The sequence below is a fragment of the Moschus berezovskii genome, chromosome 26 (genome assembly GCF_049115385.1).
Source record: "Moschus berezovskii isolate FMDL1 chromosome 26, NW_MosBer_1.0, whole genome shotgun sequence".
NCBI lineage: Eukaryota > Metazoa > Chordata > Mammalia > Artiodactyla > Moschidae > Moschus > Moschus berezovskii.
In genome coordinates this window covers 18,498,306-18,523,155 of record NC_142485.1, presented here as the reverse complement: position 1 = coordinate 18,523,155, position 24,850 = coordinate 18,498,306, and the positions used below count along the sequence as shown (strand labels likewise).

General features: G+C 42.5%; 1 protein-coding gene across 1 annotated transcript in view; it reads right to left on the bottom strand.

Annotated features, from left to right (window-relative positions):
- The window catches only part of GTF2E2 (general transcription factor IIE subunit 2), an 82,487-nt gene extending 71,849 nt beyond the window's left edge, over nucleotides 1–10,638 (bottom strand). The window contains exons 1-2 of the mRNA XM_055416553.2: nucleotides 10,387–10,638; nucleotides 5,845–6,008 (exon numbers count right to left, since the gene is read on the bottom strand). Coding sequence (XP_055272528.1) covers nucleotides 5,845–6,004 — 160 coding nt within the window. The 5' untranslated portion in view covers nucleotides 6,005–6,008; nucleotides 10,387–10,638. The remainder of the gene's footprint in view (nucleotides 1–5,844; nucleotides 6,009–10,386) is intronic.
- Between the last annotated feature and the right edge of the window lie 14,212 nt (nucleotides 10,639–24,850).

Below are 24,850 nucleotides of genomic sequence, written 5' to 3'. Positions count from 1 at the left end.
AGGCTCCCCCGTCCATGAGATCCTTCCAGGCACGAATACTGGAGTGGGTTGTCATTTTCTTCTCCAAAAGGTATTCTTAAGTAGATAAAAGAGACTAGTTCTAAGAGTGGATTTCTGCTAACACATAAAACAGTTTCTAAAATTTTGTTCGTGCATGTGTGTTCAGTCATTCATTCACGTCTGATTCTTTGTGATCCCATGGACTGTAGCCTGCCAAACTCCTCTGTCCATGGACTTTTCCAGTCAAGAATACTGAAGTAGGTTGTCATCTCCTTTTCCAAGAAATCTTCCCAACTCCGGGATCAAACTCAAATCTACGTCTCCTGCATTGCAGGCTGATTCTTTACCACTGATCCCCTTTTGGGAAGCCTAAAATTTTCTTTACTATGAATTAACTCAACATGAATTTCATTAAAGGACTTCTGACAGTCCAGTGGTTAAGACTCTATGCTCCCTATGCAGGGGCCAAGACGGGATCCCTGGGGGGCACAAGACAGCCAAAAAATTAAACTTAAGAACAAAAAGAACTTTGATTTAAATTTAAAAGGAGAGATAATCAAACCTAATGTATGTGCTAGTAAGAATGATAAACCTGCTTTGATAGAAAGATTGGCTCTGCTGTAATATCAGTTAGTAAAACAGTCTGAAAACCACATAACAAGATGACATCAGTAAAGATTACTACTGCTACACTTTGAAGTAGGCAAATAATTTCTGTTGTGAACTAAGTTACACTGATCTAGTTCTCTAAAATATATTAAGAGTAAACTAAACGCAAAATAACCAGAAGGGAAGAAACTATAAAGTGGAAATAAATAAAATTTTTAAAAACCAGGAAAACAGAGAAAAAGCAATGAAACCAAGAGTTAGTTTTTTATTTAAAAAAGATCAACAAAATTGACAAACTTTAAGCGAGACTAACCAAAACAAATAACAACAAAATTCCTAAAATCAGAAACTAAAGTGGGGAGGGATAGCACTACTAATCATACAGAAATCAAAGGGTTCCAAGGGAATAGTCTGAAAAACTTTGGACAATGTAGCTGATGAAATGGACAAACTCCTAAGAAAGACAGAGTACCAAAATTAACCCAAGAAGAAACAGAAAATCTGAACAGATCTTTAGGAAGAAATTTCTATGAAGAGCATCCTACAAAGGAAAGATCAGGCCCAAAAAGCTTTCCATGTGAATTTTACCAAATATTTAAGATGAAATTTTTATCAAACCTTTACAGAGAAGAGAGGAAAAGGGAATACCTCACAAATCATTTTATGGCCAGAAATACCCCAACAGGCACAAAAAAATTACAGACCATATCATATCCCTCACGAATAGAGATACAGAAATCCTGTACAAAACATCAACAAAGTGACTCCTACGACAAATAAAAAGGATTATACACAACAACCAAGTAGAATTTATTTCAAGAATATAAGGTTGATTTAACATTTAAAACTCAATTAGCATAACATCCACATTAATAAAGAAAAAGAACAAACATGATGTCAATGGATGCCAAACAAGCATTTAATAGTAGCCACTACACATTTATATTAAAAGTTCTCAACAAACTAAAGAGGGGAACTCCCTGCAGCTAACAACATATTACAACATGAAAGACTGGATGCTTTCCCCCAAGATTAGGAACAAGGCAAAGATATTCACACTTACTACTATTAGTAGCCAATATTGACAAGAAAAATAAAAGGCATTCAAACTGGAAAGCTGAAGTGAAACTTCCTATTCACAAATGACATAATCTTACATGAGCTGGTGCTGAGTCACTAAGCCGCACTGACTGTGCGACCCCGTGGACTGGAGCCCACCAGGCACCTCCGTCCATGGGATTTCCCAGGCAAGAATACTGGAGTGGGTTGCCATTTCCTTCTGCAAGGGATCTTCCTGACCTGGGGACTGATCCTGGTCCCTGGATTGGCAGGTGGGTTCTTTACTGCTAGACCACCAGGGAAGCCCCAATCCATAAAACTTCACACAAAAAAAACTAGAAATAATGAGTTCAGCAAAGTTGCAGAGTTCAAGATCAATGTACACAAATATAGTGTATTTCTAATAGTAGCAATTAACAATCCAAATACCAAATTAAGAAAATAATTTCATTCACAATATCAAAAAAATACATTTAGAATTTAATCGAGCAAGAGTTACACATTAAAAACTACAAAGCATTGCTGAAAGAAATAAGAAACCTAAATAAATGCAAAGACAGCCATATTAACTGGCTGCAAGACTTACTATTGTTAAGGTAGCAATTCTCAATGCAATCTCCATCAAAATCACAGGTGACTCTCACAAATGAAAACAAGCTAATCCTAAAATTTATATGGAAATGCAAAGGATACAGGAGAAACCAAAACAACCTTGAAAAAGATAACAGGACTGAAGGACTTATACCTCCCAATTCCAAAATGTTACCAGAATGCTACAGCTGTCAATAGACTGGGGTACTGGCATCAGCTCAGTTCAGTCGCTCAGTCGTGTCCAATTCTTTGTGACCCCATGGACTTCAGCACACCAGGCCTCCCTGTCCATCACCAACTCCTGACTCAAACTCACGTCCACTGAGTCAGTGATGCCATCCAACCATCTCATCCTCTGTCATCCCCTTCTCCTCCTGCCTTCAGTATTTCCCAGCATCCCAGTCTTTTCAAATGAGTCAGTTCTCCTCAGGTGGCCAAAGCATTGGAGTTTCAGCTTCAACATCAGTCCTTCCAATGAATATTCAGGATTGATTTCCTTTAGGACGGACTGGTTGGATCTCCTCACAGTCCAAGGGACTCTCAAGAGTTTTCTCCAACACCACAGTTCAAAAGCATCAATTCTTCAGAACTCAGCTTTCTTTATAGTCCAACTCTCACACCCATACATGACTACTGGAAAAACCATAGCTTTGACTAAACAGACCTTTGTTGGCAAAGTAACGTCTCTGCTTTTTAATAGGCTGTCTAGGTTGGTCATAACTTTTCTTCCAAGAAGCAAGCACGTCTTCTAATTTCATGGCTGCAGTCACCATCTGCAGTGATTCTGGAGCCCAAAAAAACTAAAGTCTGTCACTGTATCCACTGCTTCCCCATCTATTTCCCATGAAGTTATGGGACCAGATGCCATGATCTTAGTTTTCTGAATGTTGAGTTTTAAGCCAACTTTTTCATTCTCCTCTTTCACTTTCATCAAGAGGCTCTTTAGTTCTTCTTCACTTTCTGCCATAAGGGTGGTGTCATCTGCATATCTGAGGTTATTGATATTTCTCCCGGCAATCTTGATTCCAGCTTGTGCTTCCTCCAGCCCAGCGCTTCTCATGATGGACTCTCCATATAAGTTAAATAAGCAGGGTGACAATATACAGCCTTGATGTACTCCTTTCCCTATTTGGAACCAGTCTGTTGTTCTATGTCCAGTTCTAACTGTTGCTTCTTGACCTGCATACAGGTTTCTCAGGAGGCAGGTCAGGTGGTCTGGTATTCCCATCTCTTCAAGAATTTTCCAGTTTGTCATGATCCACACAAAGGCTTTGATGTAGTCAATAAAGCAGTAGATGTTTTTCTAGAACTCTCTTGCTTTTTTGATGATCCAGCGGATGTTGGCAATTTGATCTCCAGTTCCTCTGTCTTTTTTAAATCCAGCTTGAACATCTAGAAGTTCACAGTTCACATATTGCTGAAGCCTGGCTTGGAGAATTTTGAGCATGATTTTACTAGCGTGTGAGATGAGTGCAATTGTGCGGTAGTCTGAACATTCTTTGGCATTGCCTTTCTTTGGGGTTGGAATGAAAACTGACCTCTTCCAGTCCCGTGGCCACTACTGAGTTTTCCGAATTCACTGGCATACTGAGTGCAGCACTTTCACAGCATCATCTTTTAGGATCTGAAATAGTTCAACTGGAATTCCATCATCTCCACTAGCTTTTTTCATAGCGATGCTTCCTAAGGCCCATTAGACTTTGCATTCCAGGATGTCTGGCTCTAGGTGAGTGATCACACCATTGTGATTATATGGGTCGTGAAGATCTTTTTTGTATAATTCTTCTGTGAATTCTTGCCACCTCTTCTTAATATCTTCTGTTACGTCCATACCATTTCTGTCCCTTATTGTGCCCATCTTTGCATGAGGCTAGACACAGGAGTCAATGGAAACTAATTGAGATTCCAGAAGAAAAAAAAAACTCATCTGTAGTCAACTGATATTCAACAAGGGTGCCAATGTAAGTCAAAAGTGAAAAGAAAGTGCCCCCCCACCGCCAAGAAATTGCACAGGGACAACTGAATAACCACACACAAAAAGATGAATTTAGACTATAAAACTCTTAGAAGAAAACACAGGAGTAAATATTTTAATGAGCTTATGTTAGGCAAAGATTTCTTAAATATGACACCAGAAACACATGTAAGGGAATTCCACAAGGTGATCTGATGGTTAGAACTCCACACTTTCATTGCCAAGGCCTGGATTCAATCACTGGTCACAGAACTCAGATCTCGCAAGCCATACCATGCTCCTCTACCTGCCTCCAGAAAAACAACTTTTACAAATCAACAGGAAGACAACTCAATTTTTTCATATGAGCAAAAACAATCTGAATACACATTTTATCAAAAGACACATGAATGATCAATAGCACATGAAATTTTATTCATATTAAAGCCACAATGATATCACTTCACACCCTCTAGAAAGGCTATAATAAAAATGGCAAGGATGAGAAAAAATAGATTCCTCATGCATTGACACTGAAATGTAATACGGTACAGCCATTCTGGTAGTTTCTTAAAAAGTTAAACATAAATTTAACACATAACCCAGAAATTTCACTCAGGTCTCTATCCAAGTGGAAATAAACACACGCCTACACAAAGACTTGTACATGAATGTTCAGAGCAGCACTATTCATAATAGCCAAAAAGTAGAAATAATCCAGATATCCATTAACAGGAAAAGGATAGGCAAATTGTGGTATATCCATTTAGTAGAATACTCTTCAGCAATAAAAATGCAATGAAATGCTGATATATGGGATGACATGGATGGACACTGAATAAAGTATCAGCAAACTGAATCACACAACAAAGGATTACACACCAAAACCAAGTAGGATTTATTCCAAGAATGCAAGGTTGGTTTAACATCTGAGAATCAATTAATACTAATTAATATCATATTAATTAACCGGAGTAGGTTGCCATTTAATTAATTGGAATAAGAAATGGCAACCTGCTCCAGTATTCTTGCCTGGAAAATTCCATGAACAGAGAAACCTGATGGACTACAGTTCACAGGGTCACAAAGCCTGAGCACAGCACAGCACACAGCACCATATTAACAAGAACAAGAACAACATTATCATCTCAATAGATGCCAGGAAGAAGAAGCCACATACTGAAGAACATATTCTGTACAACTTCATTTACATGTAATGTTCAGAAAAGGCAAAGAGACAGAAAGTAAATTATCAGCTCTCAGGGGCTGAGGTGGGAACAAGGAGTGACAGCATGGCACAAGGAATCTTTTGAGGGTGATGGAAATGTTCAAAAAGTCAATGCAGTAACAGCTGCACAACACTGTAAAATTACTAAAAATCTTTGAATTATAAACTTAAAGTGAACTATAAGGTAAGTAATTTAAACCTCAATGAAGGTTTTTTTTTTAAAAAAGATAATAACCTAAATTCTAAATACAAAACAACTATAAACATCTTAAGAGCAAAAAAACCTCATCATTCCAGCCCTTATACTTAACAAACTAAGAATCAATACAAATGTTGAACTAAAAAATGAACTTACCATGACTAAGTGGTTCCCTGAAAAATAAAAACAGTCAATTCTACTAACCAGAATTTTGTTTAGAGCTCGATGATCCTCCATGTTCTAGCTTTGCTTTTTTCTTCTTTGATGATGATGCCTCAGAAGACACAGAACGTTTTTCTACTACAGGAGTGGAAAGAGCTCGTTTTTTGAACAGCTCCCGTTCTCTCAAAAGGCTTGGATCCATAACGCTGCAAAGGTAAAAAGTTTTTTTAATACAGATTCAAGTCACTCAAATCTATGTCAAATTCACAGGTCTCAACAAAAGTTACTTCCCAAACAAAATTGCCTTTTATTACTAGTTCTCTAGGATTTGCATTCATCCACTTACTCATTCACTAAAAAAAAACAAACTTTAATTTGTGCCTGTTATGTGCCAAGCACTGCGCTAGGCACTAGTAAAGAAAAACAGGATTATTCTCTAAAGCTCCAGAACTTATGCTGTCCAAGATGACCACCAATGGTTGAAGTGCTAACTGAGCACCTTAAGTGGGGACAGAGTGGAGATGTACTCTAAGTGTAAAACACACACCAGATTTAAAAAGACTCAATACAGGGACTTCCCTGATCCTCCAGTGGTTAAGACTGCACTGACAATGCAGGAAACACAGGTTCAGTCCCTGGTCAGGGAGCTAAGATCCCTACATGGCATGAGGTACAACTAAAAAGACTCAATATAGCAAAAAAACATTATAAATTACTGAAATATTTTAAATGGATTATGTGATAACTAGAGATTAATGTAATAATATTTTGGATATACTGGGTTAAGTAAAATATTAATTTGCTCTATTTTTTCTTTATTCTTAAATTATGGCCACTAGAAAATTTTATATTACATATGTGGCTGACACAGCTCACATGGTATTCCTACTGGACAATGGTGCTTCACAAGCACTGGGTGGAAATTAGGAGACAGATTTAGGCTCATTGCAAAATAAGAACCATCAGAATTAGTTGTTAATTAAAAGGTATATTTTCAAGCATTGGAGAAGGAAATGGTAACCCACCCACTCCAGTGTTCTTGCCTGGAGAATCCCAGGGACAGACAAGCCTGGTGGGCTGCCGTCTATGGGGTCACACAGAGTCAAACACGACTGAAGCGAGTTAGCAGCAGCAGCATATTTTCAAACTGGTGGACTCTCTATCATAAATAATGAAGAGGTTGAATTATTATTTGTTAAGAAATATCTACAGAAAACTCCTGCTTTGGAATGAGGTGGGACTAGATAGATCTCTCTGGGTTTTTTTTTCTGTTTTAAAATTCAACATTCTGAGCAACTTCAGTACAACCAGAGAAACCACAGGTTATTCAAGAAGTATTTTAAAACACTCCTCTTTTGTCTGAACTCTCCCTAGAATGCTACGGAGAGTCTCAGAAGTACACGAGATGACTATGCAAATGATTTCTACGCTATTTAGACTAGTGTTCAAGTTCATAAGCAAAGTCTCAGAGGAAATGAAATGGAACAGGACCCTATGGTCCTTGCCCCCACCATGTCCTCTGCCTGCCTTTTGTCTCTGGAAAACTTCAAAGTTTAATCAGAGAAGTGAGAAATGAAGAAACAAAGGGAAACAATCAAAGGAGACTAAGTAATAATAATGTAGTCATTAAGCACAGTCAAGGACCTTTAGTTCCTTCTCAAGGACTACAGATAATATTCTGAGCCATATTCTTTGAGCTTGTCTTACAGATACTGAAACCCCAGGTGGGAGAAGTTACTCCCTGATGACCACACTGTACCCACAACAGAAGCTGCCACAATTCCGAGAACTGGCCTCAAAGAAATGCGAACAGATGGACCCTGGAACGGAAGATTAACTGGACCTAAAGCAACCAAGGTGACGCCGGTCAGACCACTGATGACCATTGTGAAGATAATTGTCAGAGCTGAATGTGCTGTTTCTGCAACAGACCCCTTCTTTTATCTATAAAAGTTCGACACCACCACCAATGGCGGGGAGAGGGAGGCAGTGAGGGGCGGCGCAGTGAATTGGCCTTTGGACAGACATATGCCTTCTCCTGGCCGGCTTTATTTCAAATAAGCAAACTTTTCTTTCCACCGACCTGGCCTGCTTACTGGCTTTGGAGCGGCGAGTAGCCAGACCCACACACCCTTCTGTGACAGAAAAGAGACTCTTACATTTTGGAAGCTTTCGGGCATGGGGTAGCTCAATAAATATTTTGTAAATGACTAACAAACAGAAGAACATCTTTAAATTGCCCTAGCTTCTCTGTTAATAGTTTTACAAGCCTTTACTAAATGTCTTCTGTTTGTGGGGCACTATACTGCACTGCAACCTTTGGAATGTTTTGGAAGATAAATCCTTGCCTTCATGTAAGCAGCTTACATTTGAGAACATGAAAGCACTCAGCACCTCGCTTAAAAAGCAATGAATAAATAAAACGTGACTTTGCGCGCTAAAAGTTAAAAATGTAAGCACTGAATAACACTCAGTAATGAAAAAGAATGAAATACTCTATATGCACAATATGGATGGACCTAGAGATTATCACACTAAGCAAAGTCTGAAAGAGACAAACAGCGTATGATTTCATTACCGTGGAATCTTAAACATGACATAAATGAACATATCTACGAAACAAAAACAACTCACAAATGTAGAGAACAAGCTTGTGGCTGTCAAGCAAGAAGGGGAGGAGAGAAAGGAAGGGTTGGGAGTTTGGGATTAGCCAATGCAAACTATTATACAGAATGGATAAACAGGTCCTACTGTACAGTACAGGGAACTATGCCCAATATCCTGTGATAAACCATAATGGAAAAGAATATGACAAAGAGCATATGTTTAACTAAGCCACTCTGAGATACAGCAGAAATCAGAAACATTGTAAATTAACTATACTTCAATAAAATTTTATAAAAGCACTGATAAACTTGTCAAACTTCAGTTAAGGAGAGAAGAATCGCTGACCCTGGACCTCGAATCTAAGACCTCCCTAAATTCTGACCCCAACAGTAACATGACCTAGGGAATCCACTAGACCTCTCTAAATCCAATTTCGTCATAAGTAAAATGAGGATACTACCAATGCTGTCTACATCTAGCCCAATTGTAAGAATAAAATGAGAAAATGTTTGTGAAAGTGATTTTTTAAGTAGCAAAGCTAGACCAACGTGTTATTTCAGTACTATTATCTTAACCTGTATCTGAAAAGAAAAAACCCAGTGATTATACTCAGGTGAGGAAGGTAGGAGACAGTCTTGGGGGAGGAAAAGTGTATTAGAACAAAGGAGAATTCCCCAATGATGTGGTGGTGAGGGAAGGAAGGGAGGGGGGGAAACAAGGCTAAAACAACAAACATCTCCTGATTTCACTTTGTAAAGACAGATTACTAACCCAGGTTTTTATAACCACGACTTTAACACAGACTTAAATAAAAGCCTTACAGTTTACAAAGACCTGGATGTTTACAGCATTTGATCCTCACAACTCTATGAGATATCAAGTATTTACCCTATTACACCTGAAGAAACAGAAGAGTTAGGATCACACAGCTGAAAGTACACAGCCTGGACGCCAGGAGACTGATTCCTAAACCAGGTGCTCCTTATTCTAGACCTAAAATGCTGGTAAAAGCCTCCAAAACAAAAGCGACCGGAGTGGTATGGGTAAAGTTCGATGGTCCCGAGAACAGAAGGTTTAATGTCTTTCACCATCACATGCTCTGCCTAACTTTTCCAACTTTTTCGCAGAAGACTACTCCGCATCTGTAGAGTTTCACATGCACTAACCTGTGTCGCAAACAGGAAACACCAACCTCCCCGTTTTACATTGAAACACACATCACTGCCACAACTCAGCGAGCTCACGTGTTCCCCCACTGAGAAGCCAAAAGTTCAGCGAAAATCTTTTAACTGCAAAGCCCACTTTCCTCCCACTTTATCATTTGACTTGATCGCTTATCCACTTTATCATTTGTTTTCTTTCAACCTTTCTACTCCTTCGTCTCTTGCTTCATTTGCCTGCCTGAACCTCGCAGGGGCCAATACTGCTTTGAACACCCGGCAAGCTGAGAATAAGAGACTGCTTACCCCTGAAAAGACAGAAATGCAGAGGTGGAGGGAAAAAAGTACCGCAGCGACTAGTTTTGGAAAATGTCTTTAGACTTTGCAGGAAACTATTATAACTCAAGGTTAGGAATCATTCCAAACTAGGTTTCCAAGAAGCAGCTTTAAAAAAAAAAAAAATCCGTGAAGAAGCACCTAAATCACAGCCTTTACTTGGCTGGGCGCCGCGGTTCCCAAACTCCACACACCTGGTGCGTGCGGCTACAGCTAATGTAAGTCGGGGGCTCAGGAGAGGCACGACCAGCTCTCCAATTCGCATTTCCCCTCTTTCCAACCCAAAACTTTGCTCTCTGAACCTCCGGCCTCAGAAACAATGCTCCGGAGAGGCTGTAACCGGGTTAAGCGTTTCGGGCAGGGAACGGCAGCCCCGGCTTCCCGCGGGATGGGAGGCCGCGTGCCCCCGGGAATGGGAGGAGACCCCGAAGAACAACAGGCTGGGGCTCCGCACCCCAAACCCGGCGGCCGCAGCTCCTACCTGAGCCAGGAGGGCCGCCCCACGCGCCCCGCCGCCGCCTCCCAGCGCCTCCGCCTGGACCAGCCGCCCACGCCCGCGTGGCTGCCGCTTGGGGCTCGTTGTCAGCGCCTCCGCCGCCCGGCACGCATGCCCAGCGCTGCCCCGCCAGCTCGGGGGGTCTCCGCACTGGCGGCGGCGGCAGAGGGGGCGACTCCTCCCCCGGCTCCGCCCGCCACTTCCTGATCGGGCGGCTGGGAGCTCAGTCCCGGTAGGCACCGCGGGGCCTCGGCCGCCGACAACGCGCATGCGCCATCCCGTGCTCCGCCCAGGTATCGCGGGAGGGAAATCTACCAGTTTGGGCGTCCGGTCTCCATGACAACGGGAGGATGCTTGGGGGCGGGACGTAACTAGGTGTTGAATCAGTTCGGTTCAGTCCCTCAGTCGTGTCCGACTCTTCGCTACCCCACGGACTGCAGCACGCCAGGCCTCCCTGTCCATCACCAACACTCCCGGAGTTGAGTAGCCGCAGCTAAAATGGTGCGACTTTACATTAGATGCTATTTACCATCACCTAAAATTCGGAGAACATTGTTCCAGCTCTCTCTCTACACAACTGAAACGAGAGACCCTGTGAAACTAAATGACTGGCTCAAGACAGCGCAGCTAGCAAAGGCAAATTCTGACGCATAGTCCGGTTTCTGAACTGCGAACCCCCATCCCTGTAAACTCTCTTAGGAAAGGATTTGGGATTCAGCAGCAGCGTAAAGGGGTAAAAATAAAAATAAAGCGGCGAAAAAGACAACTGCCCTTGTCCACAGCCTGCAGTGTATTGGAGCGGGCCAAATTGTGCTGCTGGCCTTGCCTCACTCCTGCACCCTGAAGCGAACGCATAGCCAGTGCTCTACTATTTTATAGCTGTCCTTTACTTAATGCTGGTTACCCCTCAAGTTACTTGTGTTTTGGTTTTCACATCTGGGAAATGGGAATAATAATTGAACTACCACAATGGGTTACTTTCATTGGATTGTTGTGAAGATTGAATGAGATAATACATAATTTTTTAATCAAATCTTGGAAATAAAGCCAAAAGATGATTGTGTGGGTATTTTTTTACCTTTTTATTTATTTTGGCTGTGCTGAGGTTTCACTGTTACACACAGGTTCCTGCTCTAGTTGTGGTGCAAGGGCTTAGTTGCCCAGCAGCCTGTGGGATCTTAGTTCCCCTAGCAGGGATCGAACCCACGGCCCCCTCATTGGAAGGCAACCAGGGAAGTCCCTGTATGGCTTTTTAAAATTGGTTTCATTCTATAGGATTTTTTAAACGCATTTGATATTCACTTGACACCCTCGGGAAACATAACTTCATTTGGATAAAAATTTATTATTATTTAGGCCTCAAAGTTTTTATAACCCAGGAAAAATTGATGAGGTGTAATGAGAAGGAGCATCAATTCTTCGGCGATCAGCTTTCTTCACAGTCCAACTCTCACATCCATACATGACCACTGGAAAAACCATAGCCTTGACTACACGGACCTTTGTTGGCAAAGTAATGTCTCTGCTTTTTAATATACTATCTAGGTTGGTCATAACTTTCCTTCCAAGGATTAAGCGTCTTTTAATTTCATGGCTGCAATCAGCATACACAGTGATTTTGGAGCCCAAAAAAATAAAGTCTGACACTGTTTCCACTGTTTCCCCATCTATTTCCCATGAAGTGATGGGACCAGATGCCATGGTGCTGCAGAAGACTCTTGAGAGTCCCTTGGACTGCAAGGAGATCCAACCAGTCCATTCTAAAGGAGATCAATCCTGGGTGTTCATTGGAAGGACTGATGCTAAAGCTGAAACTCCAATACTTTGGCCACCTCATGTGACGAGTTGACTCACTGGAAAAGACTCTGATGCTGGGAAAGGTTGAGGGCGGGAGGAGAAGGGGACGACAGAGAATGAGATGGCTGGATGGCATCACCGACTCGATGGACATGAGTTTGAGTAAACTCCGGGAGTTGGTGATGGACAGCGAGGCCTGGCGTGCTGTGATTCATGGGGTTGCAAAGAGTCGGACACGACTGAGTGACTGAACTGAACTGAACTGAACTGAATGAGGAGGAGCAGTCATACACTGAAAAAAAAATTCCAAAGCTTAAAATTACATTGTCCTGAGAAACATGAGCCAGTTTTGTATAAATTTATTTTTATTCCATCCCTTCCCCAGTGATTATGTAAGTACCAATTTACCAGGTAAGTCCCAGTTTACTCATGGAATCAGTTCTACCATTCTGCTAGCTTCCTTCTTAATGAATGAGAGAATTCCTATAAATGAACAGTGGCTAGACCATATATGCTGATAAAACTCTGGCCCATTTGAGAAACCAAGCCACAACTTCTGCAGCAATCAGCTCAGAATGGTCAAGATTTAGTCAAGGGCTGCCAACTTCCCTATTTCAGACATCCTTCCTCCAAGTTCCCCTTCCAGCGCATACTGGAAGCATTCAGCCCCACTGTCCCTGCTTTTTTTTCCCACTATAAAGCTTCCCCTCTCCATGATTGCCTTTGAATCTCTGCCAAATGCAGGAGATGGCTGACTCTTGCTTAACATTGTAGCAAGGGCTGTGGCCTCTGTTCTCATTTGAGTGGTCTTCATTTTTCACTAGTGTTTAATAAAACTTGGATACATGCATGCTCCTTACTAATCATCTGAGACAGGATTTTAACAATTAGAGAATCATGCTTTGACAGAACTAGATCTACTAGATGGACAGCATGCAAGGAAGTTAGAAAATAAACTAAGGTACTAAGGTACATTAAAATTCTGAAGAGTTTGAGCAAATGCCAGTTCAAATTAACCCCAAACCAAAAATGGTTAGCACTCCACTGACAGAAATGAGGGGAAAGGTTTTTTTACAGAGAAGACAAGGAAGCAAATCAAAGGAAAGCATTGATTGGTTACAACTCTTAAGTGGCTGCCTTATTGGGAAATCCTAGTTTGCTGTCGGTGATCAGTTCTTCATTTCAGTTCTTAAGTTTTACTTTTTTGGATTCCAGTGACTCTGCCTTAGGTTATCGTTTCACATGTAGATTTACCAAGGCTTTGGAGCCACCCAAGTCTATGGCCTCCTTGATTAAGTACTTGGACAAAATGCTCACAGTTCAGTTCAGTTCAGTCGCTCAGTCATGTCCGACTCTCTGCGACCCCATGAATCACACAGCACGCCAGGCCTCCCTGTCCATCACCAACTCCCGGAGGTCACTCAAACTCATGTCCACAGAGTCGGTGATGCCATCCAGCCATCTCATTCTCTGTCGTCCCCGTCTCCTCCCGCCCCCAACCTTTCCAAGCATCAGAGTCTTTTCCTGTGAGTCAACTTGTCGCATGAGGTGGCCAAAGTATTGCAGTTTCAGCTTTAGCATCAGTCCTTCCAATGAACACCCAGGATTGATCTCCTTTAGAATGGATTGGTTGGATCTCCTTGCAGTACAGGGGACTCTCAAGAGTCTTCTCCAACACCACAGTTCAAAAGCATCAATTCTTCGGCGATCAGCCTTCTTCACAGTCCAACTCTCACATCCATACATGACCACTGGAAAAACCATAGCCTTGACGAGACGGAAGTGGAACACCTTTGTGGTGGTGGTGGTGTTCTAGTTGCTAAGTCGTGTACAACTCTTGTGACCCCATGGACTGTGGCCCACCAGGCTCTTCTGTACATGGGATTTCCCAGGAAAGAATACTGGAATGGATTGCCATTTCCTTCTCCAAGGGATCTTCCTGACCCAGGGATTGAACCCAGGTCTCCTGCATTGAAAGCAGTCTCCTGCACTGCAGGTGGATTCTTTACCAACTGAGCCAGCCCAGAAGCACTGGACATGTTAAGTCTTTTAATGCCAATATTAGAACATGTTGCTTATAATACAAACACTCAAATTTCAACTGCCCCCTCCTTTACTCCAAAATTATAGCTGTTATTATCATTGTCCAACTTGAAACCCTCTCCTAAACACCCCAGCAAACCATTAAAATAAATAAATGATCAACAGCATCAACCAGTGGCATCATTCCTCTTTATTCTGGCTATTTCCTGTGACTAAGTCATAACAGTGAAAGCAGTGACTGCATTCATTCAAAACACTTTTGGGTGGCATTCCGCACTTTGAAGGTACTCTTCAAGTGATACCATAAATTAAGTCCCTATATGGCCTGTAAATAGGCCATTTTTGTGTCAAACATACTTACACATGGATAACACACTTATCAATGAACCAGAAAAAGATTCCATTTTCGTCTGCTGGTAATGTTGACTGTAATGACTGAATGATAACCACATTTCCAAACATCAGCCCCAATTAGCCTGATTTTAGAGACTTCAAGATGTGAGGTTAAACGTACAGACTTTCATTCTGCCTTCTCAGCCTTGTTACACAATATAGACACCATATGGACGGCTTCTGAAGCAACCTCTAGCCAGGGCTCAGGGAAGGAATAGGAAAAACATCTCACTCTGAGGTGAGGGATGTGATGATTTGTGTAATATACACCGTCTCCATGACTGATGCTTCAGTAGTTTAATTATAGCCTCAGTATTTCCAGGTCAGAAGGGTGTGGGGAATGTCAAATTATATGAGGAAGGATCCAAGCTACTAATGCAATAGCAATTTATGTCTTATCTCATCAATGCTTCAAATACACTGCATACACTTTGGTAGAAAGTGTGATGACTTCTTCAGGGAAATATACTTTGTATATTAAAAAAAAAAATTCTTCCCTCCTGGCCTATCCAAACCCTCTTACCCCAAGGAACAACTCAATATAACCACATGAGTAATTCCAACATAGTGTTTTAATTATTTTTTACCATTTAATTGTGATATATATATATAGTGGTTGTGGTTTAGTTGCTAAGTCACGTCCAACTCTTTGTAACCCCATGGACTATGTAGCCCACCAGGCTCCTCTGCCCATGGGATTTTCCAGGCAAGAATACTGGAGTGGGTTGCCATTTCCTTCTCCTGGGGATCTTCCAGACCAGGGAATCAAACCTGGATCTTTTATATATATATAAATTATATATAATTTTGATATTTCAACCATTTTAAAACATACAACTTTGTGGCATTAATCACTCTCAAAATACTATGAAATTATCATCATAACTTCTAAAAGTTTTCATCACCTCAGACAGAAACCCTGTACCCATTAAGGGATAACTTACCATTTCTTCTTCTCCTCAGTGCCTGGTCACTTCTAATCTACTTCCTTTATATAATGTTTATTTTTATTGATTTGGTTGCACTGGGTCTTAGTTGCTATATGTGGGATCTAGTTCCCTGACCAGGGATCAAACCTGGGCCCCTACATTGGGAGCACAGAGCGTTAGCCCCTGGACCACCAGGGTAGTCCCCTAAACTGCTCTCTTTCTCTATGAATTTACCCTAATTCTAGACACTTTATATAAGTGCAATAACACAGTGTCTTTTTGGGTCTGGCTTTTCCACTTAATATAATGTTTTCAAGGTTCCCCTATATCATAGCCTGTATCAGAACTTCATTTTTTTAATATATAGTGGTTTAATTTTACATTTTTATTTTTCACACTAAATAATTGCTTGGTAGAGGAAAACTGGGTAAAGCAAAAAACAAAATTTACTTCATTCTATCAAATAATTACTGCCTTTCAACTCTCCTCACCAGTTGATCCACCTCAACTAATTAATAGATAACTACCTTCTCAAAAGCTGAAACTGCAATACTTTGGCCACCTCATGCGACGAGTTGACTCACTGGAAAAGACTCTGATGCTAGGAAAGGTTGGGGGCGGGAGGAGAAGGGGACGACAGAGAATGAGATGGCTGGATGGCATCACCGACTCTGTGGACATGAGTTTGAGTGAACTCCGGGAGTTGGTGATGGACAGGGAGGCCTGGCGTGCTGTCATTCATGGGGTCGCAAAGAGTCGGACACGACTGAGCGACTGAACTGAACCGAACCGAATCTCCTCAAAATAGCCAACAGAACAAATTAGCTCACAACCACACAAATCAAGAGCTAAAGTAAGTAGATTTCTCTAGCACTGACAGTCTCTGCTTACTTGGAGAATTTACCCTGCCTTCTGATACAGTCTGCCCATTCTGAAAATATCTTTCTAGGACCCTGCTTCTGTCTCAAGCATTTACCAGTAAGGGAGGAAAACACACACACACACACACACACACACACAGGAGTGCCAAGAGATGAGTGACCCAAAGAGATGGTGAGAAGTGAACCCTCACCCTCTGCGGTGAAAGTGCAGAGTCCTAACCACTGTACAACCACAGAAGTCCCTTAGAATCTTAACAAAAGAATACATTTTGAGAGAACTGACGAGATTTTTGAGCAAAAAGGACGTTGAATTTCTAGGATGATAGGCTGTGTAAAGGCAAACATTTGGAGAAACCAGTGCAAGAGAAGTAAAGTCTGTCTCCTATCTTCCTCTGCTCCCATCTCTGGGATGTGAAGGGTCCAAAGTTGTCTCCAATGATTAACTTTCAACCTTCCTGGTAGAGAGAGGAAGGGGCAACCTTCACAAATTTATATCCTGCTTCTAGGCAAATAGAGGGAGGGCAGATAGTTTCTCTTTTCTTTTCCTTTTTTTCTTTTGTTTTTGGCCATACAGTGTGGCATGTGGGATAATAGTTGCCTGGCCAGGGATCACACCCTTGCATTGGGAGTGTGGAATCTTAATCACTGGACTGCCAGGGAAGTCCCCCAAGAGCTTTTCTCTATCTGCTGCCACTCCTGCTGTGTATGCTCATTCGTGTCTGACTATGCAACCCCACGGACTGTTACCCGCCAGACTCCTCTGTCCATGGGGATTCTCCAGGCAAGAATACTGGAGTGGGTTGCCATTTCCTCCTCCAGGGGATCTTCCCAACCCAAGGATCGAACCGGGGCCTCCTGCACTGCAGGCGGATTCTTTACCACTAACTCCACCTAGGAAGCACATCCACCATTTACTAGTACTCATATGGCCTTAAGGCAATATTTAATCTTTGTAAACCTGTGCTTCCTCATCTGTAATGAAAGGATTTTCTCAGGCAGCTTGGGCTACTATAAAAAATTATCATAGACTGGGTGACTTAAACAACAAACATTTATATCTCACACACTTCTGGAGGCCAGAAAACCCAAGATCAAGGAGTCAACAGAAACAGTGTTTGGTGAGAGCCTGCTTCCTGGATTGCAGATGGCTGCCTTCTTGCTGTGTCCTTGCATGGCAGAGAACAGAGTGACTGAAAGAAAGGAACTAAGGTCTCTCCCCTCTCTTCTTATAAGCACCAATCATACCATGAAGGCTCCACCCACCTAATTACCTCCCAAAGACACTACCCTCTAGTACCATCCCACTGGGGGTTTCAATGTATGAATTGAGTGGGGCACAAACATGCAGCCCATAACAAGAATTTAGTTCAGTCAGTTCAGTGGCTCAGGCATGTCCAACTCTTTGCGACCCCATGGACAGCAGCATGCCAGGCTTCCTTGTCCATCACCAATTCCCAGAGCTTGATCAAACTCATGTCCATTGAGTCAGTGATGCCATCCAACCATCTCATCCTCTGTCGTCCCCTTCTCCTCCTGCCTTCAATCTTTCCCAGCATCAGGGTCTTTTCCAGTGAGTCAGTTCTTTGCATCAGGTGACCAAAGTATTGAAGTTTCAGATTTTGCATCAGTCCTTGCAATGAATATTCAGGACTGATTTCCTTTAAAATTGACTGGTTGGATCTCCTTGCAGTCCAAGGGATTCTCAAGAGTCTCCTCCAACACCACAGTTCAGAAGCATCAGTTCTTCAGCGCTCAGCTTTGTTTATAGTCCAACTCTCACATCCATACATGACTACGGGAAAAACCATAGCTTTTGACTAGATGGACCCTGGTTGGCGAAGTAATGTCTCTGCTTTTTAATATGCTGTCTAGGTTGGTCATCGGAGAAGGCAATGGTACCCCACTCCAGTACTCTTGTCTGGAAAATCCCATGGACGGAGGAGCCTGGTAGACAGGAGTCCATGGGGTCTTGAAGAGTCGGACACGACTGAGTGACTTCACTTTCACTTTTCACTTTCAGGCATTGGAGAAGGAAATGGCAACCCACTCCAGTATTCTTGCCTGGAGAATCCCAGGGACAAGGGAGCCTGGTGGGCTGCCGTCTATGGGGTCGCACAGAGTCAGACACGACTGAAGCGACTTAGCAGCAGTAGCAGCAGCAGGTTGGTCATAACTTTTCTTCCAAGGAGGAAGCAGTCACCATCTGCAGTGATTTTGGAGCCCCCAAAATAAAGTTTGTCACTATTTCCATTGTTTCCCCATCTATTTGCCATGAAGTGATGGGACCAGATGCCATGATCTTAGTTTTCTGAATGTTGAGTTTTAAGCCAGCTTTTCACTCTCCTCTTTCACTTTCATCAGGAGGCTCTTTAGTTCTTCTTCGCTTTCTGCCATTAGAGTGGTGTCATCTGCATATCTGAGGTTACTGATATTCCTCTCAGCAATCTTGATTCCAGCTTGTGCTTCATCCAGCCCAGCATTTTGCAGGATACACTATGCATATAAGTTAAATAAGCAGGGTGACAATATACAGCCTTGATGTACTCCTTTCCCTATTTGGAACCAGTCTCTTGTTCCATGTCCAGTTCTAACTGTTACTTCCTGACCTGCATACAGGTTTCTCAGGAGGCAGGTCAGGTGGTCTGGTATTCCCATCTCTTGTTTGTTGTGATCCACACAGTCAAAGTCTTTGGAGTAGTCAATGAAGCAGAAGTAGATGTTTTTCTGGAACTCTCTTGCTTTTTCGATGATCCAGCGGATGTTGGCAATTCAATCTCTGGTTCCTCTGCCTTTTCTAAATCCAGCTTGAACATCTGGAAGTTCATGGTTCACGGACTGTTGAAGCCTGGCTTGGAGAATTTTTAAGATTATTTTGCTAGTGTGTGAGATGAGTGCAATTGTGCAGTAATTTGAACATTCTTTGGCATTACCTTTCTTCGGGATTGGAATGAAAACTGACCTTTTCCAGTCCTGTGGCCACTGCTGAGTTTTCCAAATTTGCTGGCATACTCAGCACAGCACTTTCACAGCACCATCTTTCAGGATTTGAAATAGCTCAACTGGAATTCCATCACCTCCACTAGCTTTGTTCATAGTGATGCTTCCTAAGGCCCATTTTGACTTCAGTCTAGGATGTCTAGCTCTAGGTGAGTGATCACTTCATCGTGGCTATCAAACAAGGATTAAATGAGACCATAAAGGTAAGCCATTCACCAGAGTATGTGGATTACAGCAAACAATCAGCAAATTATAGCTATTATTATTAGAATCCAAGTCTCCAGTTAAAGTCTATTCAAAGGTCACCAATGATTTCCCAATTGCCAAATCCAATGGCTTCTGTGGTAGGTTGTGTAATTGTTCATAATTACTCACCTCTTCTTGAAGGAAGATAATACCGCCCTGTTAAACATAGGAGTGGCATGTGACTTGCTTAGGCTAATGGAATGTGACACATGTAATAACTCAGAAGAAGCTTTAAGAGCTAGCTTGTGTTTCACTGTCTTGTTTTTTTTCACCTGCCATATTCCAGGTTGGGGCACTGTGTCTACCGGATCCTGGAGTGAGGATGACATGGAGTAGAGCTATGACCCATCCACAATAGACACGGAACATGAGTGAGAAATAAACTTTATGGTTGAAAGCCACTGGGTTCATCCCTAGCCTACTAGAGGAGTGCACTGAAACCTTAGCTCTTGCGCCCATAGAGCTAAGCACCAACCTACGTCCTGCTGACGTCCTCAGAGATGCTTCCCGAGGGGTCAACTGGTCTCCCCATACAACAGCTGTAATTAGTCTCTATACTTTCAACAGTGGCTTCCCTGCTGGCTCAGTTGGTAGAGTCTAGGTCAGTCTTCATTCCAATCCCAAAGAAAGGCAATGCCAAAAAATGCTCAAACTACCGCACAATTGCACTCATCTCACACGCTAGTAGAGTCATGCTCAAAATTCTCCAAGCCAGGCTTCAGCAATATGTGAACCGTGAACTCCCAGATGTTCAAGCAGGTTTTAGAAAAGGCAGAGGCACCAGAGATCAAATTGCCAACATCCGCTGGATCATGGAGAAAGCAAGAGAGTTTCAGAAAAACATCTATTTCTGCTTCATTGACTATGCCAAAGCCTTTGACTGTGTGGATCATAATAGACTGTGGAACATTCTGAAAGAGATGGGAATCCCAGACCACCTGACCTGCCTGTTGAGAAACCTGTATGCAGGTCAGGAAGCAACAGTCAGAACTGGACATGGAACAACAAACTGGTTCCAAATAGGAAAAGGAGTACGTCAAGGCTGTATATTGTCACCTTGCTTATTTAACTTATATGCAGAGTACATCATGAGGAATGCTGGGCTGGAAGAAGCACAAGCTGGAATCAAGATTGCTGGGAGAAATATCAATAACCTTAGATATGCAGATGACACTACCCTTATGGCAGAAAGTGAAGAGGAACTAAAAAGTCTCTTGATGAAAGTGAAAGAGGAGAGTGAAAAAGTTGGCTTGAAGCTCAACATTCAGAAAACAAAGATCATGGCATCTGGTCCCATCACTTCATGGGAAATAGATGGAAAAACAGTGGAAACAGCGTCAGACTTTATTTTTTTGGGCTCCAAAATCACTGTGTATGCTGATTGCAGCCATGAAATTAAAAGACGCTTAATCCTTGGAAGGAAAGTTATGACCAACCTTGATAGTATATTAAAAAGCAGAGACATTACTTTGCCAACCAAGGTCCGTCTAGTCAAGGCTATGGCTTTTCCTGTGGTAATGTATGGATGTGAGAGTTGGACTGTGAAGAAAGCTGATTGCCGAAGAATTGATGCTTTTGAACTGTGGTGCTGGAGAAGACTCTTGAGAGTCCCTTGGACTGCAAGAAGATCTAACCAGTCCATTCTAGAGGAGATCAGTCCTGGGTGTTCATTGGAAGGACTGATGCTAAAGCTGAAACTGCAATACTTTGGCCACTTCATGCGACGAGTTGACTCACTGGAAAAGACTCTGATGCTGGGAAAGGTTGGGGGAGGGAGGAGAAGGGGACGACACAGAATGAGATGGCTGGATGGCATCACCGACTCTGTGGACATGAGTTTGAGTGAACTCCGGGAGTTGGTGATGGACAGGGAGGCCTGGCGTGCTGTGATTCATGGGGTCACGGAGAGTCGGACACGACTGAGCGACTGAACTGAATGAACTGAACTGAACTGAACCCGCAATGCAGGAGACCTAGGTTTGATCCCTGGGTTGGGACAATTGGCTGGAGAAGAAAATGGCAACCCACTCTAGTATTCTTGCCTGGAGAATTCCATGGACAGAGGAACCTGGTGGGCTACAGTCCATGGGCTCACAAAGAGTCGGACACACATGACTGAGTGACTAACTTTCACTAGTTTCAACACCATCCTTTTCTCAACTAGGGTCCGTTTATGAAAGTCAGCTGTCCCAATAACCCTTTCCCTGGCAGCAACTTCATTGTAAGTCATCAAAAAAACTTTTACTTGGGTCTTCCCTGGCAAGCCAATGGTTAAGACTCCACCCTTCCAATGAAGGGGGTGTGGGATGGATCCCTGTTTGGGGAACTAATATTCCTACATGGCACATCCAAAAGATGAATAAAACAAAAAAACAAAAAACCTTTCACTCAGAGAGTGAAGACAAGGATGACTACAAATCTTTATTTTGCATAACTGAGTGAGTGGTGACCCATGTACTGAGATGGGAAAGCAGCAATATGGAGGAGGAAATGAGTTCGTTTGACCACATAAAGCTGACAGTGCCTATTGGATACCTAGGTGGAGCTGCTGGGTAGGCAGTTGGCCCCAGGAGTCAGATGGCATTCAGGGCCACAGAACTGAGGACTTTCCTGGTGGTTCAGTGGTTAGGACCCTGCATTTCCATTGCAGGGCGCATGGGCCATCCATGGCAGGGAATTACAATCCGGCAAATCATGTGGCATGGCCAAAAAAAGATTTAAAGCCATGAAACTGGATCCGTTCACCTGGGGAGTAAATGAAAATAGAAAAAAAAGACAAGAAATGAGTTCAAAGTCCCTTGAAGAAAGACCAGAAATGATGCCGAGGAGGGACTAATGAAGGAGAAAGAGAACCAAGGAAGAGTGGGTTCCCCAGAAGCTAAGTGAAGAAATGTTTCAAGAAGAAAAGGTCGACCATGTTGTCATCAGTGACCTTCACAAGGGGTTATCATGGTGTGGTGAGGATGAATGCCTGAGAATTGACACAACATCCAGACAACTCTTTTAAGGGTTTTGCTAGAAACAGATTCAAAGTGATGAAGCAGCAGCAAGAGAGGGATATAAGGTTAAGAAAGGATTTGGAATCAATGGAGCTGATTATAGAACTGTGTATGTTGATGGTTCTCATCCAGTGAGGAAAGAGAAATTCATGATGCAGAAAGAAGGGATCCAAGTCCTCAGATATCTCTATCCGGACGCCTCCTTGGACCCCGGCTCCGGGTCGGGCCCGTCCTTGGTTTTCTCCACAGCTCCTGCAGCTTTCCTAACACAGCTCTCACCACACTTGTACATTCGCCAGCTTTCCCTCCTGATAGCTAACAATCTGGGGAATGGATAAAGCTACTCTTTGGAGAAAAAACTCAGGTTTGCCTGAGGATAACAAAGAGGATGGACATTTTAAAAACAACCCTTTAGGGAATTTCCTGGCAGTCCAGTGTTTAGGACTGTGCTTTCACTGATGAGGGTGCAGGTTCAATCCCTGATTAGGCAACTAAGATCTAGCAAGCTGTGCGGCATGGTCAAATAAATTAAATTTAAAAACAAAACAACAACAACACTTTAAAGATTGGGTATAATTTAAGTGCCCCCACCCCCCACCCCGGAGAAGGAAATGGCAACCTGCTCCAGTATTCTTGCCTGGGAAATCCCATGGACAAAGGAGCCTGGCGGAATACAGTCCATGGGGAAATAAATTAATTAAATTTAAAAACAAAACAACAACACTTTAAAGATTGGGTATAACTTAAGTGTCCCCCACCCCCAGAAGGAAATGGCAGCCTGCCCTGGTATTCTTGCCTGGGTAATCCCATGGACAAAGGAGCCTGGTGGGCTATAGTCCATGGAGTCGCAAAGAGTCAGATACAACTTAGGGACTGATGGCAATAATTTAGGGCTTCTCTGGTGGTTCATCTGGTAAAGAATCTGCCCACGTTGCGGAAGACCAGGGTTCAATCCCTGTTTTGGGAAGATCCCCTGGAGCAGGATAATTTAAGCTTGTCCTCTTCCCTTTTCCTATCACAGTATGGCTTCAGCCTCACCTCTGTTGGGATCCTTGTCAGGAAGTGGCCTAAGAGAGCCAGAGACCAAAGGCCAAGGGGCGCAGAACCTGCTGGCTTCAAAGCACTTTTGTGCCTCCTCCCACCCTCCAACTTTTGGTTTGATTGCAAGCTTTTGGTTTGATTGCAGTCTCCTCTTCTTTCCTGACCAGAAGCTTCTATCTTCTCTGGGACTTGGCACAGTGCCCTGCACACAGAAGAAACCCAGCAAATGTTTTAAAACAATGAACCTGATCTATAATTGCCTTAACTCAGACTTCCCCTTTTATAACATCACTCACTCTTCGAAGACATGTGGAAATCAGGCTCCTGTATGAAGCTTTCACTGGCCTGACAAAGAATAGCCACAGGCAACTGAGTTTATTATGCACTAGTTATTATGCTAACTTCTTTACCTACATTTAATCCTCACAAAAACCCAGTGAAGTAAATACTTTAACTATCCCTATTTTACATATGAAAAGAGGAAGGCAGCAAGAGATTAAGTAACTTGTCCAAGGTCACCCAGCAAATAAACAGTATTACACAGGCTCAGAACCAGGCACCCTGGCTCCAGATCCTATAAACCACCTACAATACCACCTCATGGGGAACCAACCTCAGTCTTCTCCTGCTTGCCCAGTCAGTAATTAAGCCTCCAGCATATGCCACAAAGTTGCTCTAGACACTCAGATTCCATTCTGCTCGTCAGGCTTTGCAGCTTTACTTTACTGCAAGTGTTTGACCTGGAGGAATCTGTCTACCCTCCATCTCCATGCTAAGTATAATTTCTTGAAAGTTCCCTTGTCTAGTGTAGTATTGGCCTAGCAAATTTCTTGTTTCTATATTCACCTCGTTCTTACTTTCCATTCTGATCCTGTTTGACATTTGAAGACCAGGAACCTGTCACAACAAAGACATGAAAATAGATCCACTCTGATAAAGAGTCCTAGTAATGCAAAGCATAATCACAATGAGATGTCATTTTCGTTAGTCAAATTGGAAACAAAAACCAACAACATCTATGCTGATGAGTTTGTATCTGAGTTTTCAAAGGAAAGGAAGAAGATATTATTCAGGGGGAAAAAAAAGTATGCCAAGAAAGGGGATAAAGGGTATCCTCAAATTT